At 39.0% G+C, this 24,919-nt stretch overlaps 1 protein-coding gene across 2 annotated transcripts in view; it reads right to left on the bottom strand.

The window, feature by feature from the left end:
* Positions 1–24,272, bottom strand: part of LOC118823335 (G patch domain-containing protein 2-like) — a 38,657-nt gene extending 14,385 nt beyond the window's left edge. For both annotated transcript variants that reach the window (XR_005008522.1, XM_036592863.1), the window contains exons 1-8: positions 24,212–24,272; positions 21,710–22,444; positions 10,956–11,017; positions 8,390–8,566; positions 7,412–7,491; positions 7,188–7,252; positions 7,032–7,071; positions 6,846–6,937 (exon numbers count right to left, since the gene is read on the bottom strand). Coding sequence is in view for 1 of the 2 variants with exons in the window: in XM_036592863.1 (XP_036448756.1) it covers positions 6,846–6,937; positions 7,032–7,071; positions 7,188–7,252; positions 7,412–7,491; positions 8,390–8,566; positions 10,956–11,017; positions 21,710–22,434 (1,241 nt within the window). In the remaining variant the exon portion in view is untranslated. The remainder of the gene's footprint in view (positions 1–6,845; positions 6,938–7,031; positions 7,072–7,187; positions 7,253–7,411; positions 7,492–8,389; positions 8,567–10,955; positions 11,018–21,709; positions 22,445–24,211) is intronic.
* Positions 24,273–24,919: the final 647 nt, after the last annotated feature.

The raw sequence follows: 24,919 nt of genomic DNA, 5'->3' as shown, positions 1-24,919 counted from the left end.
TGTCATATGTCAGAAGCCCCTCACACAGGGAACCCTGATTACTGGGATGTAAAGTTAAGGTCAAGGTCCTCTGCTCTGTGGAGGGGGAAGGGGCTGATGCTTTAGGAGCTGATGGGTGTATATGAGTGAGTGTACACATCATCTGATTCAGTAAGAGGAAAGAAGTACACACACCCATGAGAAATACTGTACACAGCTGAATTCTCACCAACATTTTTATGTCAGCTTTTCAATTGTGTGAACATTTCATGGCGAACTGACCAAGATAAGTGGTCTAAAATTACTTGGAATAGTGTGAAATATTTTACATTAGGGCTACATAATAAGAATGTAAAATGCAATGTTCGATAAAGCTGTTGGAGATCATAATGATATGAGAAGCAATTAATAATGATTTTTTTGTTGCTGTGTAAACAGAAATATAACCTCTTCTTTAAGCAAATAACAAAAATACAAAAATACAAATTTACTAATCTGCAAACACCATTCACTACTTTGCAAAATAAAAATACTGAAATATTTAAAGCTACTTACATCACTATTACAAATTGCAACTACTTTGCACAGTAAGTCTAAAGAACAGTCTAGGCTACAAAAAACTACAAAAAACAATTAAATATATATTTAATTCCTTAAAAAGCTCCTTATGGTGATGCAGGTTTGTTGTAACAGAAGACATTAATTCTTCACACATCGTAGATACAACTCTAGGAGTGAGAAAAGAGTGTGCACATTTACAGTTTGTAATTGTCCATTTAGCTGAATGGCAAGTTCTTGATTACCACATGGTAGACCACGGTTCGAGTCCTGTGCAGGGAAGCAGTTACTGGACTAACATTACATTCCTGACAATTGAATTATGTCACTCTGGTGCTGCGCATGTGAAGTAATTTGATCTGTTCTGTCATCATGAAATTGTTTATCCCAGAAATTCATACTGCAATAATAACAAAAATACAGTTTATCATGCTTTAATGCACTTTAAAGTTAAGAGCATTTTTCTCCTGTAATCATTCCAGAGACTTTGTTTCAACAGCGATGATATATACATTAAAGCTCATTTTTGAGTCACTTGACTAACGTGTTAAACAACAGCAGCAGAAACTTGATATCTGCCAAAGTGTAGGTCATTTCTAGCAGCTATATGAACCCCTCACCTCACATGTGTGTGGATAGGGCCCTGTCACAGCCACCTTTTAACTGCCTGTGCATTCCCTGACCTCAAAAGCCATAAATCACATGATACTGGTGCACTACCTTGGGAGGGGGGCTTGAGCGAAGTCTCTATGTTGTATAATCAATAGGTATAAAAATAAATGGTTGACCGGTATTCTCCGCCTGCTACCCCTCTCTAATAAAATCCCCGTAATGCATATTTCATTTACTTTTATACTTATTGATTAGCTGTAGCCCAGTTAGTAAATCACGCGTCTATCGATCCCTCAATCGTAGCTCTGTCGGACAGCGTATAACCAGCCATTTGCTGCACTGATAAAGAGCTCAGCCATTGAACTCCCCACAGTAAATCTTTGCAAACTAACTTTTTAATTCCAAAATCAATGGGCGCTTAAACACCACATTATTTCACTCACTGCTGCCCAGGCCGGTATTAAAAGTAATACCCAGATGCGCTTGTGTCTAATGCACAGGGCTATGGCCCTCCGTCTCTCCCGCTTTCCCCAGCACTCCCTGTCTCGTTCTCTCTGGCAGACCGTTAGAGGCGGCCCCGCTCAGGAGAGACTCTCCTGTCTACAGGTTCTTTCTGCGCTGCTTAAAGTTCTGCATCTGTACCCTCAACCTCTAAGACAAAGGGTTAACAAACATGTACTTATATTTGAAATAGCCTGACATGTTCTAAGTAATACAAAAAAACATAAATAAATAAAAAGCTACAGTACTGTGCATTTTGTTTATTTAATTTCCAGGCAAAACAGCTATTAAGTACAACTCTTTTTCAGGAGATTTTTATGACGAGATTAGACAAAAGATAATCCACTTGCAGAAGAAAGAGAGAAGTCAAAGGAAAATAAGTGAAAAAATAGGAGTTTCTAAAACTGGAATTCAAAAAATGATTAAAGGTTATAGAGAAAATAGGACTGCCAATGAGAGAAAAGAGAAAATCATGCTCTACTCTTGCTTCAAATCTGAAAAAATCCACAGGTGTCTCTGTCCACAACTTAGTGCTATGGGTCCTAAAGGATGTGTAGCTGTTAAGATGCTGTTACTGAGAAGAGGAAACAGACAAAAAAGAAAAAAAAAACAAACAAATCAACTCAGCATCATTAAACGTATGTTGGATTACTTGGATCAAAAGAAGCAGAAAATGCAATCAACCACTAAGACTGAACTGTGGAAAAATATTTTTGAAAAACTGAAAAGAATGGAAGCTGTAATAAAGGCAAAGGGTGGACACACTAAATGTTTTCTACTTTTTTTGTCCTGAAGCTGAAAAAATAATGTGTATTTAATGGTCATTTTTTGACCATTTTTGGAAATTACATAATTGCCGGGTGGTCTCAGACTTTTGCACAGTACTGTACAATACATAGTGAAGCTAATATCCAACTACTGTTAGACAATAGGGGTGCATCGGTACCATTTTTTTTTTCAGACCAAGTATGAGGTTTTTTCATCTCAGTTTTTTTAGCCTACGTGTCTCCACCCATATTGGGGAAGCGTAACTTTGGTACCGGTGAATTTTTATGAGTACGAGTAAATGAGCACAGTATTGCCCGATAACCGATACCAGTATCAGTATTGATGCATCCCTATAACAGGGATATAATGCTATAACAGTTGACAGTTACTTTTCAAGCTGGTTTCAATAAAGTAATTTATGGAAAACCACTTGTATAAATTTTATAACAAAGTGGATGGATTCTGTGTTAACCAAGTCTGGCTGATAAAGACGTCTCACAGAATAAACTGTCCTATTAAAAGCTTTTAGTGTGAGAAAGAAAGCTTTTATTGATGGAGTAAAAGTATCTGGAGGACGGGATTCATTAAATGCTGTGTAAAAGTTTTTGCTGTGCATTTCTCAAACACAGGCAAATGCCTCAATATTTAGGAGAACAAAACTTTGACTGACGACCAAAGACAAGGGGGCAAACCAAAGAAAAGTTCGTTCAAAAGGTCAATGGAGTCATCCAAAGACACTTCTAACATTTTTAGCGCTCGCTGGTCCCCTAGGCACTGAGTAAAAAAACACACTGACACGAGGGTCAATCGTCATTCGCATGACCACACCTCCAAAGCAGATATATCAATTAAAAATAATAAATCAAAAAGGCACGAGAGCTGCGGCTAGCTGCTGGACCGCCATCTATTTTCATTAGGCTCCAGGGCACTCCAGGTGTGAGGAGGATCTTAAGATGAATAGAGGTATTCAAATGAATCAAAAAGGATTAGGGTCCCCTGGGATTGCAATCAATGCTAGCAAATCAATAATCAATAGGCCACTCACACCAATATACTAACTGCTGACATCGAGATCTCACAATTAAAATGAAAAGCAGGCAAGAGGAGTGCTGGAGGACTATGATTTATCTGGAGCCGGCGAATGTCATTTAGAAATAAATAAAGTCGATCGAGAAAACTTGCGTGCAGCAGAAGCCGGTGGGACGCGGTTATGCATTTTAACATGGCAGTGGAGTGTGAGGTATTAGAGGGCGATCTGTCACCGCCTGACGCTTGTTCCCACAGGATCACAACCATAAAAAACAAGCTGTGGAGAGCTAATAACACTCACTCTACTGTATATGATATAAGCACACTGATTGGGAAAAATAGAGAAAAATATCCAGATGCTCTTTTCATCAAGAACACAAAATACATTTTTCAGATAAAAACGGATTTTTATCGGATTCTACTCAGGGCCGATCGAAGAGCTTAAGAATAAACAGTAGAAATAAGATGTTTAATACTCAAAATTTGTCCTTTAAGTAACAAAAAGTCACTTTTATTTACATTGTTTTACTGTTTTATTTGGACACACTGTGAAGCACTTTGAGCTGAATTTTGATGTATTAAAGGTGCTGTACAAATAAAGTTATCATAATTTCTGCTATTAAAAGTTTCATGAGACCGTTTTTAAATTCTGGGGGACCACTTTACTGTTTTCAAATCTATGCACACACAAGCCAAAAGAAGATATTTTGGACATCTGAAGTCACCAACCAATTGAGAACCAACAGACAACCTAACACAGGGTAAAATATAACATAAGTAGTTCACGAAATTGAAGAAGATAATGCTTTTGGTCATTTTCTCACTTTACCATGACATCATCTGCAAATCTCACAGCAATCAGACGCCTACTTCTAAAAATCCACCATGAGAATGTTTTTGTACTATAAGAGTAACCTTTTTTTTATCGTGTTTTTTGATTACTGAACTGTGTCACAGATTTCCCACCTGTATAATTTTAATCACCCTCTTGGTGACTGTAATAACATAATTGTCATGTTTATAACCAACTTACAGTGAGAGCTAGCCCAGCTAAAGTACAGCCTCCAAATGGTGGGGTTAGCTTAAACACTGACGTCCTTATCCCTCCCATATCAAAACAGTTTCATTTTGACTCAAGGATTAATGAAAAATATAGATTTGACAAAAATAGATTGACACAGCTTCTTTTCACTTATCATTTATATTTACAGTTGTATGCAAAAGTAATAGTGAAATACCCCACAACTTTTTTTACCCCAATGTGTCAGCCAATAAAAAGTGATTGTGCATCAAAATGTGCAGATTGTGTTTGCTGTTAAAGATGTGCACTTAGTTTCACTTTATTTGACCAAAATGGGTCCCCCGACTTTTGCATTTGACCATATATGTAGGTATTTTTATTAGGTTGGAAAGCTTGTTTACTTTAAATAACTCAGGACTAAACTCTCCATCAACCTACCAGACCTTTCTAGAGACTGTTGCAGCTCACTCCTCGGTCTTTTACAATTAACCCCACCTAGGGGGCAAGCTGTCACACTCACACCACTTTCAGCTGAACTGTGTACAAATAGTAGCAGCTCAACATAAAATTTACATTTTCATTTGTAGCAGAGATGTGTGAATTGCATGCATGCAAAATGATTAATCTTTCTCAAATTTTTATTATGAACTAAAAATGTGTTAGGCTGTGTCCCAATCTCACTCCCAAAAACTGACTCATAATGGAATATTAAATCTTCAGGGGTCAATGAAATTTAATAAGTATGACTACATCTGTGACAAAAAAAGTTTCTCCTGTAGTTGCAGGACGAGGGAGACAGTCACTACTTTCTATCAGTATTATATGCATTGCACATATGTATATGTTGAGTGTCTCATTGTTGCAGCTGGGAGCTTTGCTGGAGGCCCAGGTCAGGAGGACAGACATGTCTTCCCCCCAGAGGCCGGATTTGAGCAGCTTTGGGAGCTCAACCCGGCTGCCACTAAGCGACGGGACACATCAGAGGCACCACGCACGAATCCCCTCTCTCCCTCGTTCATTTGGGAGTATGATTTATACTTTTTGAAGTAAAAGGGGTCTTGAATTCTTCTATAAAGGAATTAAGAGGCCTCCCCTGAGTACAGCATTCAAATGAGAGCATGGCAATGATACCAGGGCCTTTTAATAGATAGAAATTAGTATTCAACATGCTTCAAACTCCAATCTGAAGAAACCTTTCAGGTGGAGAAGAAAGGCAATGAGTATGAAAGAGAGCGCTAAGAAGTGCGGCCGCTTCATTGGCGTCGTGTTTCTGCCCCTCATCAAGGAAAGAGGGAGAGCTTTTTAGAATGGCCCAGGAGAGCGAGAGACAGAGGGAGAGGGAGAGAGTGAGGGAGAGAATTAAGAATGCACTGTAAATAGGCACCAAAGGCACAATGCAGTGAAGTCGAACATTCTTGGGGCAATTAAACTCTCAATAAGTACGAGCATCCCTGAGAGCGGCTATTTGCCTCTAAGCTTGCCTTTGACATACCATGACAGACAGTCTAAATAAATATATAAATAAATAAGGAAGAACTTTTTTACTTTTATTTCAAATGAAGCAGTAACATCATCTTAAACATTTAAGGTAGATTAACAACCAAGACACATATCAAATTACTACTGCATAAAAGTTTAGAGTGCTTTCAAATACAACTTATCCACTGTACAACATGGATGGGACTCTTATCTTTACTTAAATGTATGGTGACCATAAGAAAACACTCAGTACATTGTCACATCAGACACTTCTTCATGCATATCAAGCCCGATAGATCAGAAGGTCACAGTTTGAGCTGCAGTCCTGAGGGAGATGTCCACTTCAGTGTTTCTATACACATCAAAAACACACTGACCCTGGTGGAAACTTTCATACAGGTCAAATCGGTTAACTCTCCTAGCCCCCACCCCCCCACAGCCCCTCTTGTTCTATGCACGGTTCATTTGGAGGAGTTAACTAAAAAATGCTCCATCAATATATTGAGCTTTGACAGCAAATCTGTTCAGTGCTGGTTTCCACGCACCCAGGAGACACAAAAATCTTTTTGATACGTTCTATAACCAGCTCAATCCCGCCTACAGTGAGGGGAGGTTTTTCTGAAGTGACTGGCATAAATACAATAGCTTTTCACCTTGCCACTCGCCTCAATGATAATTTAGAAGAGTGTTTAGTGGATATAAACAGAGAGACAGAAAGCAAAGCTTAGTTATTTTACTGTGACAGGACAAAAGCGCTAATAAAAGTCAACACAAAGTTCTTCTAGTAATGACAAAAATAATTCTTCCAGCAAAGCATGGCTTATTTTGAAACTTTTCACAGTGCTAATGTGATTTTTTTATTTTGAGATGTATTTTATGGCTACAGGCAAGCACTTACCTGCTTTTGCACATAGGCGAAGAGCACCGGGGAAGGGAGCTCTCTGGAACCATGCCAATAGGATACATGGGCAACGGACACAGAGGCTTCAGCTGCAAACATATTCAGTATGCAAATGTTATGGAGGCCAAAAAAAAACAAAAAAAAAACAGGACAGGCTGATGCAATTGACAAAATAAGTCATACCTGACTTCTGTCTCGTTTTCCAAAGGAAGGCAACCAAAACCTGAAATCGTTTATTCACTCATTTATTCTTTTATTCATTCATTTATTATGATTGAAATTAATATTCTCATTTGATTAACCGTAATGCAAGGTAAAAAAGAAAGGGTAAAGCCTTACTCTTTCCGATAGGAATCATGTGGGTAGCTCCTCATTTTGTCCACAAAAACAGCCATATTGTTATCCTGTGACACAAATACAAAATCAGTGCTCTGTTTAACAGGCCAGAGAGGTAAAGAGCGTTCTAACCTAATAGAGTAATGCCAGGATTCTTCAGTACAGTGTAAAAGCAGCGTGTGCTACAGGTCCTATAACATGTTTATAATATGACAGTCAGGCCTCACCCTGCCAGGCAACCTCCTCCTGCCTCTCCTTATGCAGCGTGCAGCCACATCTGGCAAACGGTTCAGACGGGCATGATAACCTGCAACACATACGCTTATGATGCTCAGAGAGAAGTTATGAGAGAAAGAGAGAAAACAGAAGATGCTGTTGTTGACTGCAAGTATTCTTTGTACCCTAGATAATGTTATCTTTATATTAATATCATTTTCATTTCAGCATCATATTCATTGCCATCTCTGATGCCATTTGCCATCATTTTATCCCTGATACATCTATCTAATGAAAAGCACATGTATATATTGTTACCAACGGCAACCATTAACATGGTCTATGCTGCTTTTATTATTGTTTATTAATGATATATTCACTATATGCTTAGTAATACAATGGTCCCGAAAAGTACTTGGACATTTGCGTCACTTAAAAATGTATTCATTTCATTGTGTTAGGAACAAAATGTAAAAACAAAGTGGCATTTATTCTAAACAGACCATTTCAAAACCATAATTTTTATTACTATTTATTATTTATTATTTATTTAGTTACTTATTTAAATTGTTTTGGCAAAGGCAGTCGGTGTGTTACAGTTTGTTTGTTTTTTTTAGCACTTATTTCCATACTTCTGTAGGTTTGCATCCAAACTGCCTTTGTACACTTTTGAGATCCCATCAGTAAACACAAGCTCACGAACGCCATTTTAAGAAAAACAGCCTCATACATGATTTTCAGTACAGTCTTGTTGGAACTCTTCTTCAGGCTTTCTCAACACAAAGAATCTAGCATCATTCTGATGTTGCCTTAGAAGTGTTTTAAATAATTTCTCTAAACATTTTACGAAGAAATCGAAAGAATATTAGTTTAAGTTTAGCAACAGTTAAATGTTTTTAGTGTCCAAATAATTTTTGGGCCACTGTATTTCCTTCTAAATTATTTTGACAGTAATTGTTCATCACAGTTTTGTCAGAGGCTGGCTCTACCTCTCTGATTGGGGCGGGCAGGCTGGAGGAAAGTAGCTGAGTGACTCTTCTCTCTCCTAGCATCCAGCCCAGCAGGCCTGGGGGCAGTTTCTGACTCTCTGCTGGACCGCAAGCCCTGAACGCTCATGCCTGACACACACTCGCCTTCAAAGAACCAGTCACTCTGTTCATCATCACCTGCAGGGAGAAGATCGTACTGGAGCAATCTGTGCAAACTCTTAATGTTGTGTTAACTAAAAACAAACTGGGAGGGTTTTAAAAATAACAAAAACAAAACACATATAGCTTCATGTTTCCTACTGTATTACTATTGCCAGCTGTGAATGTTCCAAAAAAGTAGTGTGGAAAACAGTACTTTTGCTTGCTTTTTGGATGCTCTTAATATAAATTTACCACATACATTTCTATCGTTCTACTGTTACCATCATTCTTTCAGTGTAGCTACATCAGTAAACCAGTGTTTCTGACCAACAAATAATTTCAATAGACAATAGAGCCATAACTGACAACAGTTTATATTGTTACTAATGCCATCAGCATGGTCTATACCAGGGCTGCACGATCATAATCAGCCCGGATCAGCCAAGAAGTTGGAGGTAGAAGATTTTTGCTCCAAACACACATTCAGCAATCAAGCAATTTATGATTTTTTTTTTTTAATTTTATTTTTGCAAAGTGTCTCAGAGCTTTATGACATAAATAACGTGAGCCAGGTAAGTGTACTCATGCAATATTTGAATGCTGTTGCTAGATCTACACTAAAATTTCACAGCATACATATGCATGACTCATTATGCTGAATAACCAGTGCACTATATTTGATTCATTCTATATAAATAGATTAAATAGAACTATTAGATAAATAGATAATAGATAATAATAGAACTATTTAATAATCTTGGGGTGATGTGTTATTATTAAATTATGCAATAATTTAAATTAAAACCAATATTATGCAAATTAGCATTCTTTTAACATCACCAACTAATCAGTTACACATATACATACTTTAAACGGCACTTGTAAATATTCTAAAAGCTTGTCCAGAAGGGATGCCAGTTTGACAGTATTTTGGTTTCCAACCAAGTGAATAAAGGGACCTTCTGGATGTCAACAGTACTGCATGCTGTCTGTGTAGAATACAGCTATCATTATAAATTATTAAGTAATATTAAAAGATAGCCCAATTGGTTATTATATGGTAACTATATTACCATATATATATGGTCAACAAATCAGCCATCAGAATCAGAATTGGGCATAACAATTCATAATTGGTGCACCTATAGTCTACATTACCTGTTAATTAATATTGCCTTATTGTTACACCACAGATATGTCTCCACAGCACAGACTAATTGGTGAATCAGTGTTTCTGTCCAATGAATAATTTCAAGAGACAACAGGATCATAACTGGCAACATAACATTTCAATTACTCATGCACATGCCCTCAAATGGTGCCAAATGGTGTTAAGTGAAGTGCAATCTCAGTATGACTTCTGGGTCAACCGAGGGCTTTGTCGGGGCACCACTCAGAACAGCAAGAAGAGGACCCCACCTCACACACACACACCACACTCAGACGCAGTACTCTCCACGGACCCGTCAGTCACCCACACGGCAAGGCCATGCCTCTCACAGTCAAGGTGTAGTGACAACTGTTAAATCAGAGGATGCCTAGTGCCACCACAGCTAATGAGATTAGCAAAGCCTTCAGCGCTCATTAGCGCTACATGACAACCTCTCATTAGAGCCGCATGGGCACCCGGCAACTGCCACCCACAGCAACCAACCCTACTCTGCGACATTATCCCATGTGCTTTTTCCTGTTACTTTACAGAACATTTTCTGGTATGACGGGTTTGGTTAGGCCGAAGGGTTCATGATCCATGTTATGCATGAAGCAGAATGAACTGTTACGGTATTAGAAATAGTTACAGCATTCACAGAATCAAATGCTCACTGTACAATTTACCCACATCCCACTATATACAAAATACATTTACAGACACGTCTTTAAACATCGTTTTTCTATTTTCTGACACCACCATTTGTATTCATTTTTTCTAAGAAATAAACAGAAATAAGTAGCAGGGAAAATTTGTTCTGTGATGTGATTACATTTTGTTAATTTGCATTTTTTGCATTTACTTTCACAGATCACTTGGTTTTCAAATTTGACTGCGTATTACATGTTATTCATTTTCATTTTCCCCTTTTAAAGACAGCTCATTTCCTTGTAATGTAATCCAGCAAACAAAATATCATTAATGTCATAAATACAAATAAAACTGTTTCAGCTGATCATTTCCTAACACTGCAGTACACGCTATGGGTCTCGTACAATGAAGAGAAAAAAAAATGCAATATTTTCTCCTGCATGGCTGTATTGTGCATATGAAGTGCATGTAGTTGTATGTCTTCAAATAAAAAAAAATACATTAAAAAATGAAACAGCAAACAATAAAGAAACGTTCATTGTTTTGTTAATATTCATATTCAAATCACTATATAAATATTACACATTTTAATGGCACAAATATAACGTGTGTTCAATATCCTACCTTGCCTTCCTTCATCGTTGGTGAAAAGACCAGGGTCACTGCTGCACACACTGCTTGTTTCACTAGAATAAAACAGAGAAAGCGGCATTTCATCATCTGAATGTAATGATCTAATCGTGCAATTCCAGCATTACAATATTTTCTAAATATAATAAAAGGTTCAAACTCATAACTCTTTTTTTTTTTTAAGTATTACTATCATTGGGAAAACATCCATTACATACACATATACTGACCATACATGGAGAACAAAACATCTCCTGACTTTTGACATCACATATGTATTAGAATTATGAAAATATGCAGAGATGGAGGTCAAGTAGAATAAGACCAAAGTAAACACACAAGGTCCTTCTCCGCTCACGTCTGCTTTCCATATTACAAACACAAAGATGTCGGGGAGGGGCAGGTACAGATGTGGATCGAAGCTCGTGAGTGACATGCCCAATCTAATTGAATATCCCCACTCCTGTCAGCTCCAATCTAATCTGCCCAGCCTTTTCTGAGGATGACAGGAATGCACCAGATTTCTCCCTCCCGCTCTTCCCGTCTGCTCGTTCAGCAGACTGAGAATGGACCTCGGGCTTCAACTTCAACAACTGGGCAGCATCTGCTCTAAAGGCTGCTGTGGCCTGGAGCACCGGCTCACATCACTGATCCCCATCCCCACCCACAGTTCCCCACTTTGTAAAACAGATTGAGTCCCACCTCAGGTTTCTTGTGCTGAGCACTGGTGTGGCAGAACCGGGCTGTGGCAAGCCATTACTGCTCTGAGTGCACAATGTATATTTACAGTTGACTCTAGAATTGAGAGGGAGAACTTCATGGATCCACAGTAGTCCGAGCAGGGGTGGCCAATCCTGGTCCTGCAGAGGTGTGCTCCAACTCTAATCTAACACACCTGATCCAGGTAATGAAGTTCTTCGGTGGCATATTCCCAGGGTGGTGGATCTCCAGGATCAGGATTGGGCACCCCAGGGCCAAAGGGATTGTCCATTTTAAATGCATTAAGAACAAAACAAATAGAAACAGGACTTCAAAGATTACCTGACATGTGCAGAAGTGGGCAAGACAAATCCATGTGCTAGTTTTAAAAAATGCATTTGGAACACACATGCGCATTCCACAGGCTATATACGTACATGTATCAGTCATACTTATTTATTAAACATTTGTTAATTTGCTTATCTGCACAGTTTCAGTATTAGATAACATGCATAAAACAGCTCAATGACAAGTTAAATTAACAAACAAATGTTTTTTTAGCTCCACTACACTGGTCATACAGCTGTAAACTAGTCTTGCAGGTCCAGACATAATCTCATAATAAGAATACATGTCTGGGGACAACTCATTAAACTTGCGGTGCTAATCAATGCAAAATCTGCTAACACATGTGTACACCTCCTCTAAAACCTGTCCCCCAAATCCCTCTAGTCTGTGCTTTTTTAATGTCCAGAGCAATGCATAACACAAACAAGCAAGCTAGTGAAGCACAATCGTTAGCTAACTTAATCTTTCAAAAATACAGCTCAATTTAGTTTTGAGTGGGAATTGTGTATGACAGAGGCTACATGTAGCCAATGGTAAGAAAACTTTTATCACTAGCTTAAATTTCTCAGGAATGAGACGTTCTCGTTCTGAGATCTGCACTAGACTATATGTAATCAAACCTCTCCATTATGAACTTTGGCTAAGAGTCCACATCACTGCAGTAGTCAAAGGCCACACTAAGGGTGCATCAAAGTGTTTGTAAATGTTAAAATGAAACAGTGCAGTAAACAGGACAGGGCTTTAGAATGATGGCAATACTTTAACTGGCAATACTTTAATGAGCCTTTGATTCGTCAATTGATCAAATAACAGTCCACGGATAATCGATCATGAAACAACTAGCATCTGATTAGTTGACAAGTGTTCTACTTTTGCCATTATATCTGATCATAGCATGTTTTTTCCACCAAACCTTTATCATTCAACTGACCACTGGTTGCTAAGAAACAACAATCATCGCAACATGCCACCTGAGGTAGAACTCTTATTTTGTCAGCAAAAACAATCTGGGGAGTCTTGGCTATAGTTTTTTATTATTTTGTAAAACTGTTATATAAAAGCAATAGAACTCTCCATCTTGTCTTCTACTGCCCGACAATCAAAAACAAACCATAAACTGAGTAATTAAGTTCAATTAAGTTAGTGTAAATGAGTGCAATGTATCTTAACAGTTATGTCATTAAAATCTAGCTGATCTTACATGATGTGTTAACTAGCTATGTCACATTAGTTACCTTGGATTGAGTGGCATTGCAGTACAGAAAAGCGGGTTTTGTTCTATGTCAGAAAAGCGCTTCAAGCTGTAAGTATTGTACGTTTCACTGTTTTGATCCTCATCTGTCTTTTTCAACAACAGTCTCTGTAGTTGCTGTAGTTGAATGTCCTCTAAAGCCAGACATACACTGTGCGATTTTAGAAATCTTGTTCCTTAGTGACAACACACACTGCATGTTTGAAAAGGCCATGGGATGCTGACAGAGCCTATGATTAATACGCTCACAACATATGAAAACGCTCGGTCCGTTTGACATACTACATGAATCGCAGAGGAAGTGGATGTGATTGTGATTGTGTGGGTTCATTCAATGTAACACGCTGCGCACCGAATACTGCGTAAAGAGAAACTGAGCAGCTCTGCTAACATTGAGCACTGAAACTAAAGCAGGCAGTGATGTACACAGCAGGACAATACAGTGTCTCTACAGCACGTGTCAGACTCCAGTCCTCGCGGGTCAAAACACTGCAGACTTTGGCACACTGCCTCATTAAACACACCTGATTCAGCTCATCAGCTAATTAGCAAGGCCTTCATGAACTGAATTCAGAGCATTAGATGGGGGTAAACGCTAATCTCCGCAGCACTTTGGTCCGGAAGGTCTCCAGTTTGACATGCCTGCTCTACAGCTTGTTTTTAAAAAAAAAATCATAGTGTAAAAATCTCAGTGAAAAAAAAGTAAAATCGAATATAAAACTTTGGTAGCAATTTTTCTAGCCTACGTGTCTCCACGTGTATTGGGGAAGTGGCTATGATTGTGGGTTTAAAATGAGCCAAAAATAATACAGTGTGTGTCTGGCAGAAATATGCCAAGGCAGAATGTTTAAAGGGAACTACAACTTTACGTCTGACAGCCACAGCGTCAGCAACACTTTTCTGTGTGAACAGACCCTTGCTCACTGCCAGCACGGCAGTGTACACTAGACTCATGTCACATGGTATCAGGTGGTATCGATACATTTTTATGAATACGAGTACAAGTAAATGAGCACGGTATCGGGCCGATACCTGATACCAGCATGTGTGCCGATGCATCCCTAATAAAAACTCATGCCAGAAAGCGCTTCACATTGCACGTCGTCTGATCATGGAGATGCAGTGCAGTAGTAGGCATTTCCCTAGTGTGCAGCAGCGGGGACTGACAGTCCTGTCTGCTCTGCAGTTTGCCTTGTGGTGATCAGAGTTGACCTTGACCGTGTGGAGAGAGGTTGGTGGGGTCAGACACTCGCTGATGCAGGACTTCGCCATATTGGGCGACGCGTGGCCCGGTCTGCCGCCCCACCATGCATCACTCTAAGCAGATGGCCTCTGTGCTGCCGCACCCTCATACACCCTGGAAGCAGACGTAGGAGGGGGGTCATGGTCTCAAGGGAATGAGGCGGGCTTAGCCCAGCACTCCTGCATAAATACACACATATGCACGGCCACACACACATGCTCCTCAGCTGTCTGCTGGCCTCTGGAAGTGAGATTGCGCATCTGGAGTATTACAGAGGCCCTTATGTGTCAGCAGAAGGAAGACGGCTACTGTTCCTCCTGGCAATGTACAATTCATAATGAGCGTTAATCGCCCTGTAAAAACAGCAGCACGGACGACCACAGCCTTCTGCCTGCTCCCTGCACTGCATCTGGCAGCAACCTTGCTGGTGTGGTTACACCCAGAAACACTTAAGGAATTATAGAGGCCATTTTATTTAATAATAATGGTGCATTTATAGCTCCTCATGGTTAAATGACGAGATGTTGGGATGTTGGTTTTGGGTAAGAGGATTCACAAAAAATTATTCCTAAGTGGCTCTTAGCTTGGATGTACAGTTAGAGGAAAAACCTTTAATTGGTATAGATCTATTTACATTATGTGGAAGGTTTAGTAACACTTTCTATGAATGCCATGTCTATAAGAAATGATGAACACATTCATGACATGTTATAATGCATTCATAAAACATTATAAACATGGCTATAAATGTTTATAAAAATCCATTACATTTTACAGCCATATTACGCATCATTATTTGTTAACGTAATGCTTTATAAGCATTACAAGTATTGCAAAGTATTACGACAAGTAGTGTTCTGTGCTGTCAATGCCAAAGAAACTCAGTCCCAGCTTGCATAATGCAGTATGACTAACCTGCTTAGTCATAATGACATGCTAAGACATTTACCTCCCAGTCTTCACCCTCTGTAGGTGCTTGAAAGTTAATTTTTTAGTACCAGATTGGAACACTGGAAATGCTGCGGTTTTAATAAATGTTCCTTTAGTCTAAAATATCTGTTTATTTAGAGCTCACAAATACAAGATAAAAGTTCTTGGCATATGCCATATATCTATCAACAATAATCTATACCCATAATGGCAAGTATAAAAAGTCTGTCACTTTAATTTAATTCTGTTTTGAATATTAAAATTAGTCTGAACCACATCTCTGGTTCATTGGCCATAATGCCCTGGGACTGAATTTCTTTAGTACTGGCAATATAACGTCGACACTACTTACAAAGCATGTTAATTTATAATGCATAATAAACATGGCTATAAGATATAATGCATTATTATTCATGTTTAAAGCCATGTTTATAATGCTTAATGAACGCATTATAAAGTGTTATGAATGTGGCATTGATAGAAAGTGTTACTTTAACAAGGTTCTTGAAACTTGCACATCTCACTTTAAAAAAATGTCTCTTTATGCAACCACCTACTGAAAGGTTCTTTAAGGAAACAAAACAGCTACTGAATCACTCTAAAGAACCCTTTCTGACACCTTTACTTTTAAGAGTGCATGGTAAAAGTCTTCTTAAACTTCTTATCAAAGATAACTGATTCTGTGAAGTATGTATTGCCTGAATGTTAACTGCCATTTAATGTTTAAGCTTTTTAACTACACAAGATGGGCCAAAACCTAATTAAAAGCTCTTTTGTGTATGTGCATGTTCCAGAACTGAACAATAAACAATGAAATCAAACTATATCAGATACAAGCACACTTAAGTGCCAACAGTATCTTGAGAAATCCAAGTGAAACTGAATCACCGTTGATGTGCTTGAATGTCAGCGGAGAAGAGGAGCTGTGTTAAATTTGAAGAAGAATGATAGGTGCAATATAAACAATTAATTAGGACTGCACATTAAGTATTAAACAATATTAAAGGTGTAATGTGATGTTGCCTTGAGAGGCTTGCTGCCAATATGAAACTGTTTCCATTAAGTAGTACCTAATTAATGCCATGCATTATTGACACTAACATTTTTCTTTCGGCTTGTAGGAGTCTCCCTTCCCCCTCTAACATGACCTTCAGTGGGAGAACTTTCAAGCAAGTTTATCTGTCTCTGTCTTGCCTTGCGTTAAGTAAAACCCTGTGCTGAGATATGCAAAGATGAATAATAAATGTTAAAACACATCCACACTGGCATTCAGTTCTTTGTAAACAACCATGGCTAAGCAAATCCAAATTCCTGCACACAGCCCAAGACCTCCCGAAAGACATCCCCCTCGGCAGCTCGCTTTGGATGAGCTAATATCTTTCTCTTCTTGTCCCATTGTCTACATACATTCTGGGGAAGTGAGCCCAAAACACACTTCCAAGACAGGGTGTAATCATTAGGATATAATCCCATCCTCCTGAGACTAGTAGGCCTAGTAGGCCAGTTTGGGGTGAGATTACTGAGCAATGGAGAGTCAGTGAGAGCTGGCTTATTCCTCACTCCAGAACAAAGAAGGCTGACAAAAAACCAGGGGAGTGTCTAGCTGATAACAAGGAGACCCATTCCAAGACCATGCCCTCTTCCATAAGCGTCTGATTAAAAGGGTCTTCCAGTCTCCCTCAGCTTGGGTAATTGGATTAGTCTCAGGGATTTATGGAAACGAACTTGGGCAAGTCAGGATACAATCCCAAACTCCTCGACTACTTTGCCAAATCAAAATTACCAAAGTAATCACAAGTGGAAGCAGCTCTGAAGAATAGCAACCAAGACGGCAAAGTACTCATGCCACCACTGACACCTCTACTTATTATACAGACAAAAATGGGTACTTCTAACTTGGAAGTTTCAAACCTATGACCCTTTACCGAAGTTCAAGAGGCTTTCTGCACAAATAAACTCAAATAATATTCTCATATCGATCAATACTTAATAATAGTGTAAAAATACACAATGGCCACCCAAAATTATTTGTGCACTTTAACCTTTTTAACCATGTTAATTAATTTCTATGGGTTATTACAAAATGTTGGACAAATTGATATTTGATTCACAGAAAAACACTTTAAACACAATTGACAGGAGACTCTCTGTGCAGAGAAAGCCTGGAGAAGTCATCCAACCAGACTGCACCAAGGTTTCTGTAAAGCACAGAGGTGGAAACATCAAAGCGCAGGGCTATGTTTCTTCAAATGGTGTGGGTGAGCTTGGGTTCATTGATGAGATCATGAGCTCCATATAGAAGAAAGACATTTTGAATACAAACCTGCATAAGTCTGCAAAGAAACTGCTCAAAATATAAATAATCTGAAATACACCAGCCCCCTTTTGGGAGAACACTTTGTCAAAAAGTAAATGAATGTCTTGAATTGGTCTGTTTAAAATAAATGTCACTTTGTTTGTCATTTTGTATCCTAACCCAATAAACGTACTATTTTTGCAAGTATGGCGCAAATACTTGTCCAAATACTTTTGGAGGCCACGGTATTTACTTTTCTATTAGCTTTATTTTAACTCAACAATTTGAACCAGCAGGGTACCAGCAGGGTAACTAAAAAGACAATAAATTTCATTCTAGTTTAAATGGACAGAGCAGTTTGCATTTGTTAATGAATCTGTGTTTCAACTATAAAGTTTCATTAAAAAAAATCAATTCAAAAGCAAAGAGTTATTTTAAAAATGCTTAATTGCTTAAAGGCTGCATGCTTAATTGTGGCTACTGAGACACTGAAGTGATTCAGAGAGGTTTGATGTGAAATGTACCATTCTAGAGAAACCTAAGGAGAATTTTTCACAGTGGTGTTGAGAGGAAGTCTGCAATGTTTACTGCCTCTAAAAGCTACTTCATATAAAGTTATTACATAAAATGGTTATAATTATTGCTGCCTGACACCTGAGGCATTGTTTCATGATAGGTTAGAAACAAAAATGTTAGCCTAAAATGTATTATTTAAAATACATTTATGTCAGAGAGGTACTTACAGTGTGTTGTAAGGCAAAATAGCCACTGTTATTTAACCATAATGAACATTACATATAAAACTCAAGACACAAGCAGGTTCACTTTGGTCATTTTGGATAATAAATAAAACGGTACAGAACTAAGTATAATATAAAAGTGTTTTTATATTGTAACTGCAAGGTAAATGAGGCCAATTTTCAAATCAGAAGAGTTGCGATTTTAATTATAGCGTACAACATTAACGACATTGCCTAATCCAATTTAAGGAGGGAATTTAATCTCACAACACAGAGCTTGTTAACTACATGTAGATGAGCTAGATCAATCAACCAAACACCCATGTACTGTGCCTAACTCAACTCATCCAACAGACTGGCTGTCTGGTGTGCTACATTCAGCGTTCAAGCCTGAAGCTAGGCAAAGTAGATGTGCTTGTCTTTTTGGCCAACATAACAGGCCTGGAAAAAATAATTGCTACTGTAATTGCAGTCACAATATTGATCAGAAAAATCACAATTAGATATTTTCTCCAAATTGTTCAGCCCTAGTTCATGGAAAGCTGATTCGTGGTCAGCTGGTTATTCTAGAGAGGGCCAAGGTTGTTCATGGCCTGAGCCCCAGCCCTGGTGGGTGTGCGTACCCACAGGTGAGGCCTCCCAGCCAGGCCAGACTGAGCACCAGGTGGTGTGCCATCCATCAGGCCCAGCGCAGGTCTAATCAAGGATGGGCAGCCCAGCTGGAGCTGCCAACAGCTGCTTTACGCACACTTGGATTGGCTTAAGGAAAGTCTGGACACTGTCTGTGCACGAGGGCTGAGAGGGGAGATGGGGTGTACCTCACATACGCCGCATGCTTAAAATTAACATCTGGCCTCGCAGTGTGCGCGTGTGTGTAGCATGACCCTAAGGGGAAAGCTGTTATGAGCATTTCAGAATGCATTGACTATCCTGCTTAACCTCAATCCTATGACTTTCAAAACATACAGTCTTGTCCTCTTCTAATTCAGATTTGGAGTTTGGTACTGGGGTCTTCAGCCCCTTTTTTTTGCCATGATTAAACTTTAAATGCTAACCTCTCAGCTACCACTCAGCTACTCTCTGAATCACTCCTATCCAATCCCAGCACACAGCCATCAGGCACGAGGGGCACAAGTGTAAGTGAGAAATGATTGACAGGGCGACACAGTGTTCCCATTTATTTCTTCTCTGGAGCTGTTTTCCGTCAGAAGGGGTATTGATTTTTCCATAAAATAAGAAAACAAGCACCGTCGAGAGGCCACGCGGGGTCAGCACAAATTAAAGCAGAAGATGTAAAGCCGGCTGTCGCCCCATTATTGGTTGCCGCTGCTGACGCCTCACTCTCTCCTTTAAACCAACCCACAGATAATTAGATCATCATGGAGCTGAGGAAGGGCTGAGGAAGGGCTGAGGAAGGGGTGGGGATGGGGGCTGAGGTATGGCATAGCAGGAGGAAGAAGGACAGACTAGCTGACGATCTAAAACACCCAGATAAATAGCTTAATGATGTTACAGACAGAGCAATAAACTGTTAAACTTACCCTAGAATTGTGCCTTAAATGCCATACTTGCATGTATTAAATAAATTATCCAAACCCTAGAATTCATATTCAGCACTACTCCTTGAACAACAGACTGCACAATATCCATCTATGAAAATTCTAATAGCAAGAGAGAAGTAAATTGCAGGCCTCCATTGACACAGAGGTAATTCACTGAGCCAATGTCACTTTTCAGACATTTGTGTGATACACATCTGTGGCAGAGAGAGTGCTGCCGCACCGCTGCTGGGAGGCGGGAGACTCAGCTAACTTTAATTAACTGGAATTCTATTGAACTTCATTTCCCAGAGATCAATACAGCTCCAAACTTCTTATTTGTAATTCTGGAAAAGAGACATCATAACCTAATTGTAGCCTGGAGGAAACAAGCAACACTGACTCCTATCTGCTGATCACCATTGCAACTCAAAGGACTATACTGCCTTATAGCATTCATTTTTAATACCAATTCAATAGATGAATTAGTGCCTATATGAATCATGGTACAATGAAGCCGCATTGACTACTGCCAAAGAGATTTAGGTCGGCTAGTGGATCATTATAAATGTCTTCACTTTTATGGCCTCTGTGAGGTTTATATTATCAGCTTAGCCACTAAAAGGAACAAGGAACAAAATTAATTCTGATGTGTAAAAAAGAAGCTTTGTTGTAATCTGTAAAAATAACACGTAACATAAAAATAATGCTTTTTTCTTTTTCTTTTTTTTAACAATGTTCAAACTGAATAAAGAGGATGGTCCACTGTGGATGCTTTGCAGATGCTTAACTTGTCATTAAGTTACATTCAACTATCTATAAGATCACCTTGACTATTCCTCGCCCCTAATCGTAACACTCACTCTGACGCTAAGCTTAAACTAAACCCAGAATCTAGATCTATAGCTAGATCTATAGGTCATTATCCATATAAATAAAGTTTGCGCTATAAATAAAATAGGATAAAATCAGTGATGCCCCAAAATGAACATTCTTAACCAAAACTGAAAGAAGTTATATATAATTTGTCATTTTATTTGCGCCTTTAACTTAATGTAATAATGCTGACAATACTTCAAAGTGATAACTGCCGTGTTGGGAAAAAGAACAGATAGTAAACTAGGAGACTAATTGAAGTAATAATAACAGTATTTTTTTAACTTGTAAACTTATGAAAATACAATACTTCTTTTTTCCTAAAGTATCTAAAGCTGAATTACAGAGTGCCCCCACAATAACGACAGAAAAAAACTTTAATATGTAAAGCATACAGACATGGCTGCAGGCTGAAGTTTCTCTAGCAGGGAGCACTATTAACATGAAAGCATTAGTGGTCATCATTTAGAGAACTAACTCTAAATAAATCTCAGCAGAATCTAACAAACGTACATGTTTGAAGTAAAACTTTCAAAACTAGTAAAAAGTCTATTACCAAAAGATATCTAGTTATTCAATATAATTTATTTGATTTCCATTGAAGAACTTTTTGAAATTTGTCAATGCTGAAAAAAGAATGTAAGTTAAAGGACACATAGAATGCACCTGCAGTGGACCATGTTTGAGTGTTTTACTGTTGATCTGCTGCTGCTCAAACTATTTGAATGTGATGAATAAAACTGAATAAAGTGCAATCAAATGTCCAGCAGCTATGCGCTTTACATTTTCAGGGATTCAAGTTGTTTAAGAAGCAAAGCAGAAATACCATTCTGACATGTTCTCATCTGAGGCCTCCCTCTGCTCCTTGGCCTGGCGCAGGATCTTGTCCTTCCAACAATCCGCAGACAGGCCTCCCACTCCAGCCACCACAGAGCCCCCGTCCTGCCCTGGCCAAGCCCCAGGGCGCTTCTTCAATCGGCCCAGCCTCTGCTTCTTATACGACCTCTGATGATGATGATGATGATGATAATGATGATGGGTTTGTTCACGACGTTCCAACCCAGACACTCTGAGTTTCTGCTGTAGGCTTACAGTCACATCCGAGGTCATTCGTTTGACTTTGCGGCGCCTGCGCAGAGGCCTGCCTGGTGTATTCTCAGTGAAGGAGTCTGACTCTGGCCAGGAATGCTGCCTTGCCCTGAAAGACACCGATGCTGATGGCCAGCGCTTTGCTATCACCGTATCATCTGAATCACTATAGTTAGCAGGAACCACAGCCGCTGTTGCTATGGCCACAGCTGCTGTAGCGCCCTGCCTTTGGTTTCTGGCGAAAGCCTCATCCAGGCTGGATTCAGATGCCTCGCTGAGGCAGCGGCTGTGCTCTGGGCCATGCAGGGAGAAATCACAGCGCCGTTTGCGTCCCCTACGTCTGCGGACCTGCCGCCGATGCTGCAATGGGCTGAGCACCATCTCCTCCCACAGTTCATCCAGCTTGGCCTGCTCCGACGTCTGCTCCAGTGCAGACACCAGGTCCTGCACCAGCTCCTCCATATCAGCAACTCTACCAAACAAAGCACATCAGTAAAGTCTAAACACATTATTGACACTTCTAAAGTAGAAGAAACATATGTTGTCGCATGTCAAAAAACTGCATAAAGCTAGACGTAGTTTTAAACATATTCACTTTTATGGCTTCTATCAGGTTTATATTATCTGCTTAAACACTAAAAAGAAAAACAAACAAAATAATAACCATGACCATTCTCATTTTTATCTGGGCCAATCTATGTTGCAGTTTTTGTGACAAAATGAACCAGCAAAGTAAGTGTGCTGTATCTGAGTGCTGCTGGTACACCAAAATGCCAAAACATAATTATGCATGACTCACTGGGATAAACAGCTAGTTGTGCTACTTTTGGTGTGGGGCTTTTTTTGATTCATGTTATTTAGAAAGGCAACTGATGCTTTACTTAAGAATTTAATGCCAAATAAATGTTATTTACGTTGTAACTTTGACCGATAAAATGTACTATGTGATTTATTTAGCCCACACAGTGCAAGCTTCAGGTAAAAAAGGCAAATAGAAACTGGCCAAAAATAATTGGCCCAAGGTCAATTTGGCTATAAAGAAATGGGAATCAGCCATAATAATTCATGATCAGAGCATCCCTAATACTGCCACATTTGACCATTGATCTGACATGAAAAATGGCCCTGCACTATTTTGTCCAAAATGGCTATATTTGTTGGATAATGTGATTGTCTTGATTCATCAAAACACCAACATAAACTCTACTCTAGTATGGTGCCACACAGGAAGCTCACAAGACACAATAAAATAAACAACAAATTTGTTAAAGAGCTTGTTTGCATATTGCAGCCTGTGATATGAGGACTGCAAAGGCCAATTTTGTCATAAAGACTGATAAAAGATGCCTTGTGCAGCCATAGCAGAAAACGTTGGTAAGCAGTGCAGGACTGCCTGCTAGGATCCAAGTTCTAGTCCCAAATCTGCTATACAATTTATATGTAGCGAATATGAGAAACAATACAGAATGCTACCGTTTGGGATTGTATTTGTTTTCCTACGTTTTCATAGATCTTCACTATCTAAAGGTCCTCTCCACTGATTTAGACTGCACTGCTCTAGTCATGCACTGGTACTGACGTGTGACGCATGACGTCACGGCTCCTCAATGAAAGATCAAAACAATACGAGCGCACAAGAGGATTACATAACACGGATGCCCTTCAAGAGAAATGACTTCAAAGATGTCATTCACGTATGATTTTACACATCCAATACCACTCAATACATTTAACTTTGATTTAACAACAAGCTTGACAAGAGAAGAGCCGTGTCGAGGCTGAAGTCAGCTTCCTATTCGCCAGCTTCTTGTTCGAAGTTTCCCGTTCCACCTTAAACGGTGTAAACGGTGCAGCAGTTACATTCTGCCGTCTCAGGCGCCAGAACGTTACTGCGGCACCATTTAAGGTGGAACGAGGAAATTCGAACAAGAAGCTGGCGAATAGGAAGCTGACTTCAGCCTCGTCAAAGCCTCACGTTATCAGACGAAAATATGAGACTGTGCATCAGAACCAGGTACAGTTAAAATACTGAAAACACTGCATCCTCATCGCACATTATACTAATATCAGAAATACTGAGCAGCGACCAAGTCATCATCATGTCGTTCACCAAGCCGGCAAATAAATACAATACTGTACTGAAATATGTTTTTAAAAGCGTAAACACGTCCTAATCGTTGCAAAAAGTCTTTTAAAGGTAAGTGGGCTGTTAAAGCTGTTAAAGCTCTCTCTCACTCACCAGCTGCACAATCCTGCTGTTTTGTTTTCACAGCTGAAAACATGGGATGGACTTCCGCCCCGCGCTGGTGACGTCACGTCCGTCCTTCGCCACGTCAAAAGAGCTGCGTCTGATTTTGTTTGGGTTTACAAATTATGGACATGAATTTTAAAAATTATAATCTAATTATTTTATTGTCAAAGTCGTATATACATAAGTGTAAAGAGTAAAAAGAATAGACCTCTATTTTGTTGCTTTGTCAAAGATGTGGAGTCTATTTTAAGATCTTTATCTACCTCCTGCAATAAGTGTTTTAATTTTGGTATTTTGTGTAAATATTCTGTTTTATAACATCGTACCTAGATTCTCTTATCTCCTTTTTTCTTGATATCGGTTTATTCGTGTTGTTTCCTTTTACTTTTCTTCTATCTATCTATCTGTCTATCTATCTATCTATCTATCTATCTATCTATCTATCTATCTATCTATCTATCTATCCATCTATGTATCTATCTATCTATCTATCTATCCTGTTTCTCTCCTCCAGTTGTATTTTGTTTAGAAACATGCAAGATATATGCTTTGATCCAAACTTATAATAGAGTTGTGTGATGACAAACGTCTCCATTGTTGTTTCTTTATTGTTGCTATAAGTGCATATATTTAATAAAAAAAAGAGCTGCGTCTGCTAATCTGAATTTTTTTTTCACAAATAATTTAATTTGCGAT

Source organism: Colossoma macropomum, unplaced genomic scaffold (assembly GCF_904425465.1).
Source record: "Colossoma macropomum unplaced genomic scaffold, Colossoma_macropomum, whole genome shotgun sequence".
Taxonomy (NCBI): domain Eukaryota; kingdom Metazoa; phylum Chordata; class Actinopteri; order Characiformes; family Serrasalmidae; genus Colossoma; species Colossoma macropomum.
Note: the sequence above shows the minus strand (reverse complement) of the source record. Positions and strands in the feature narration are given on the sequence as shown.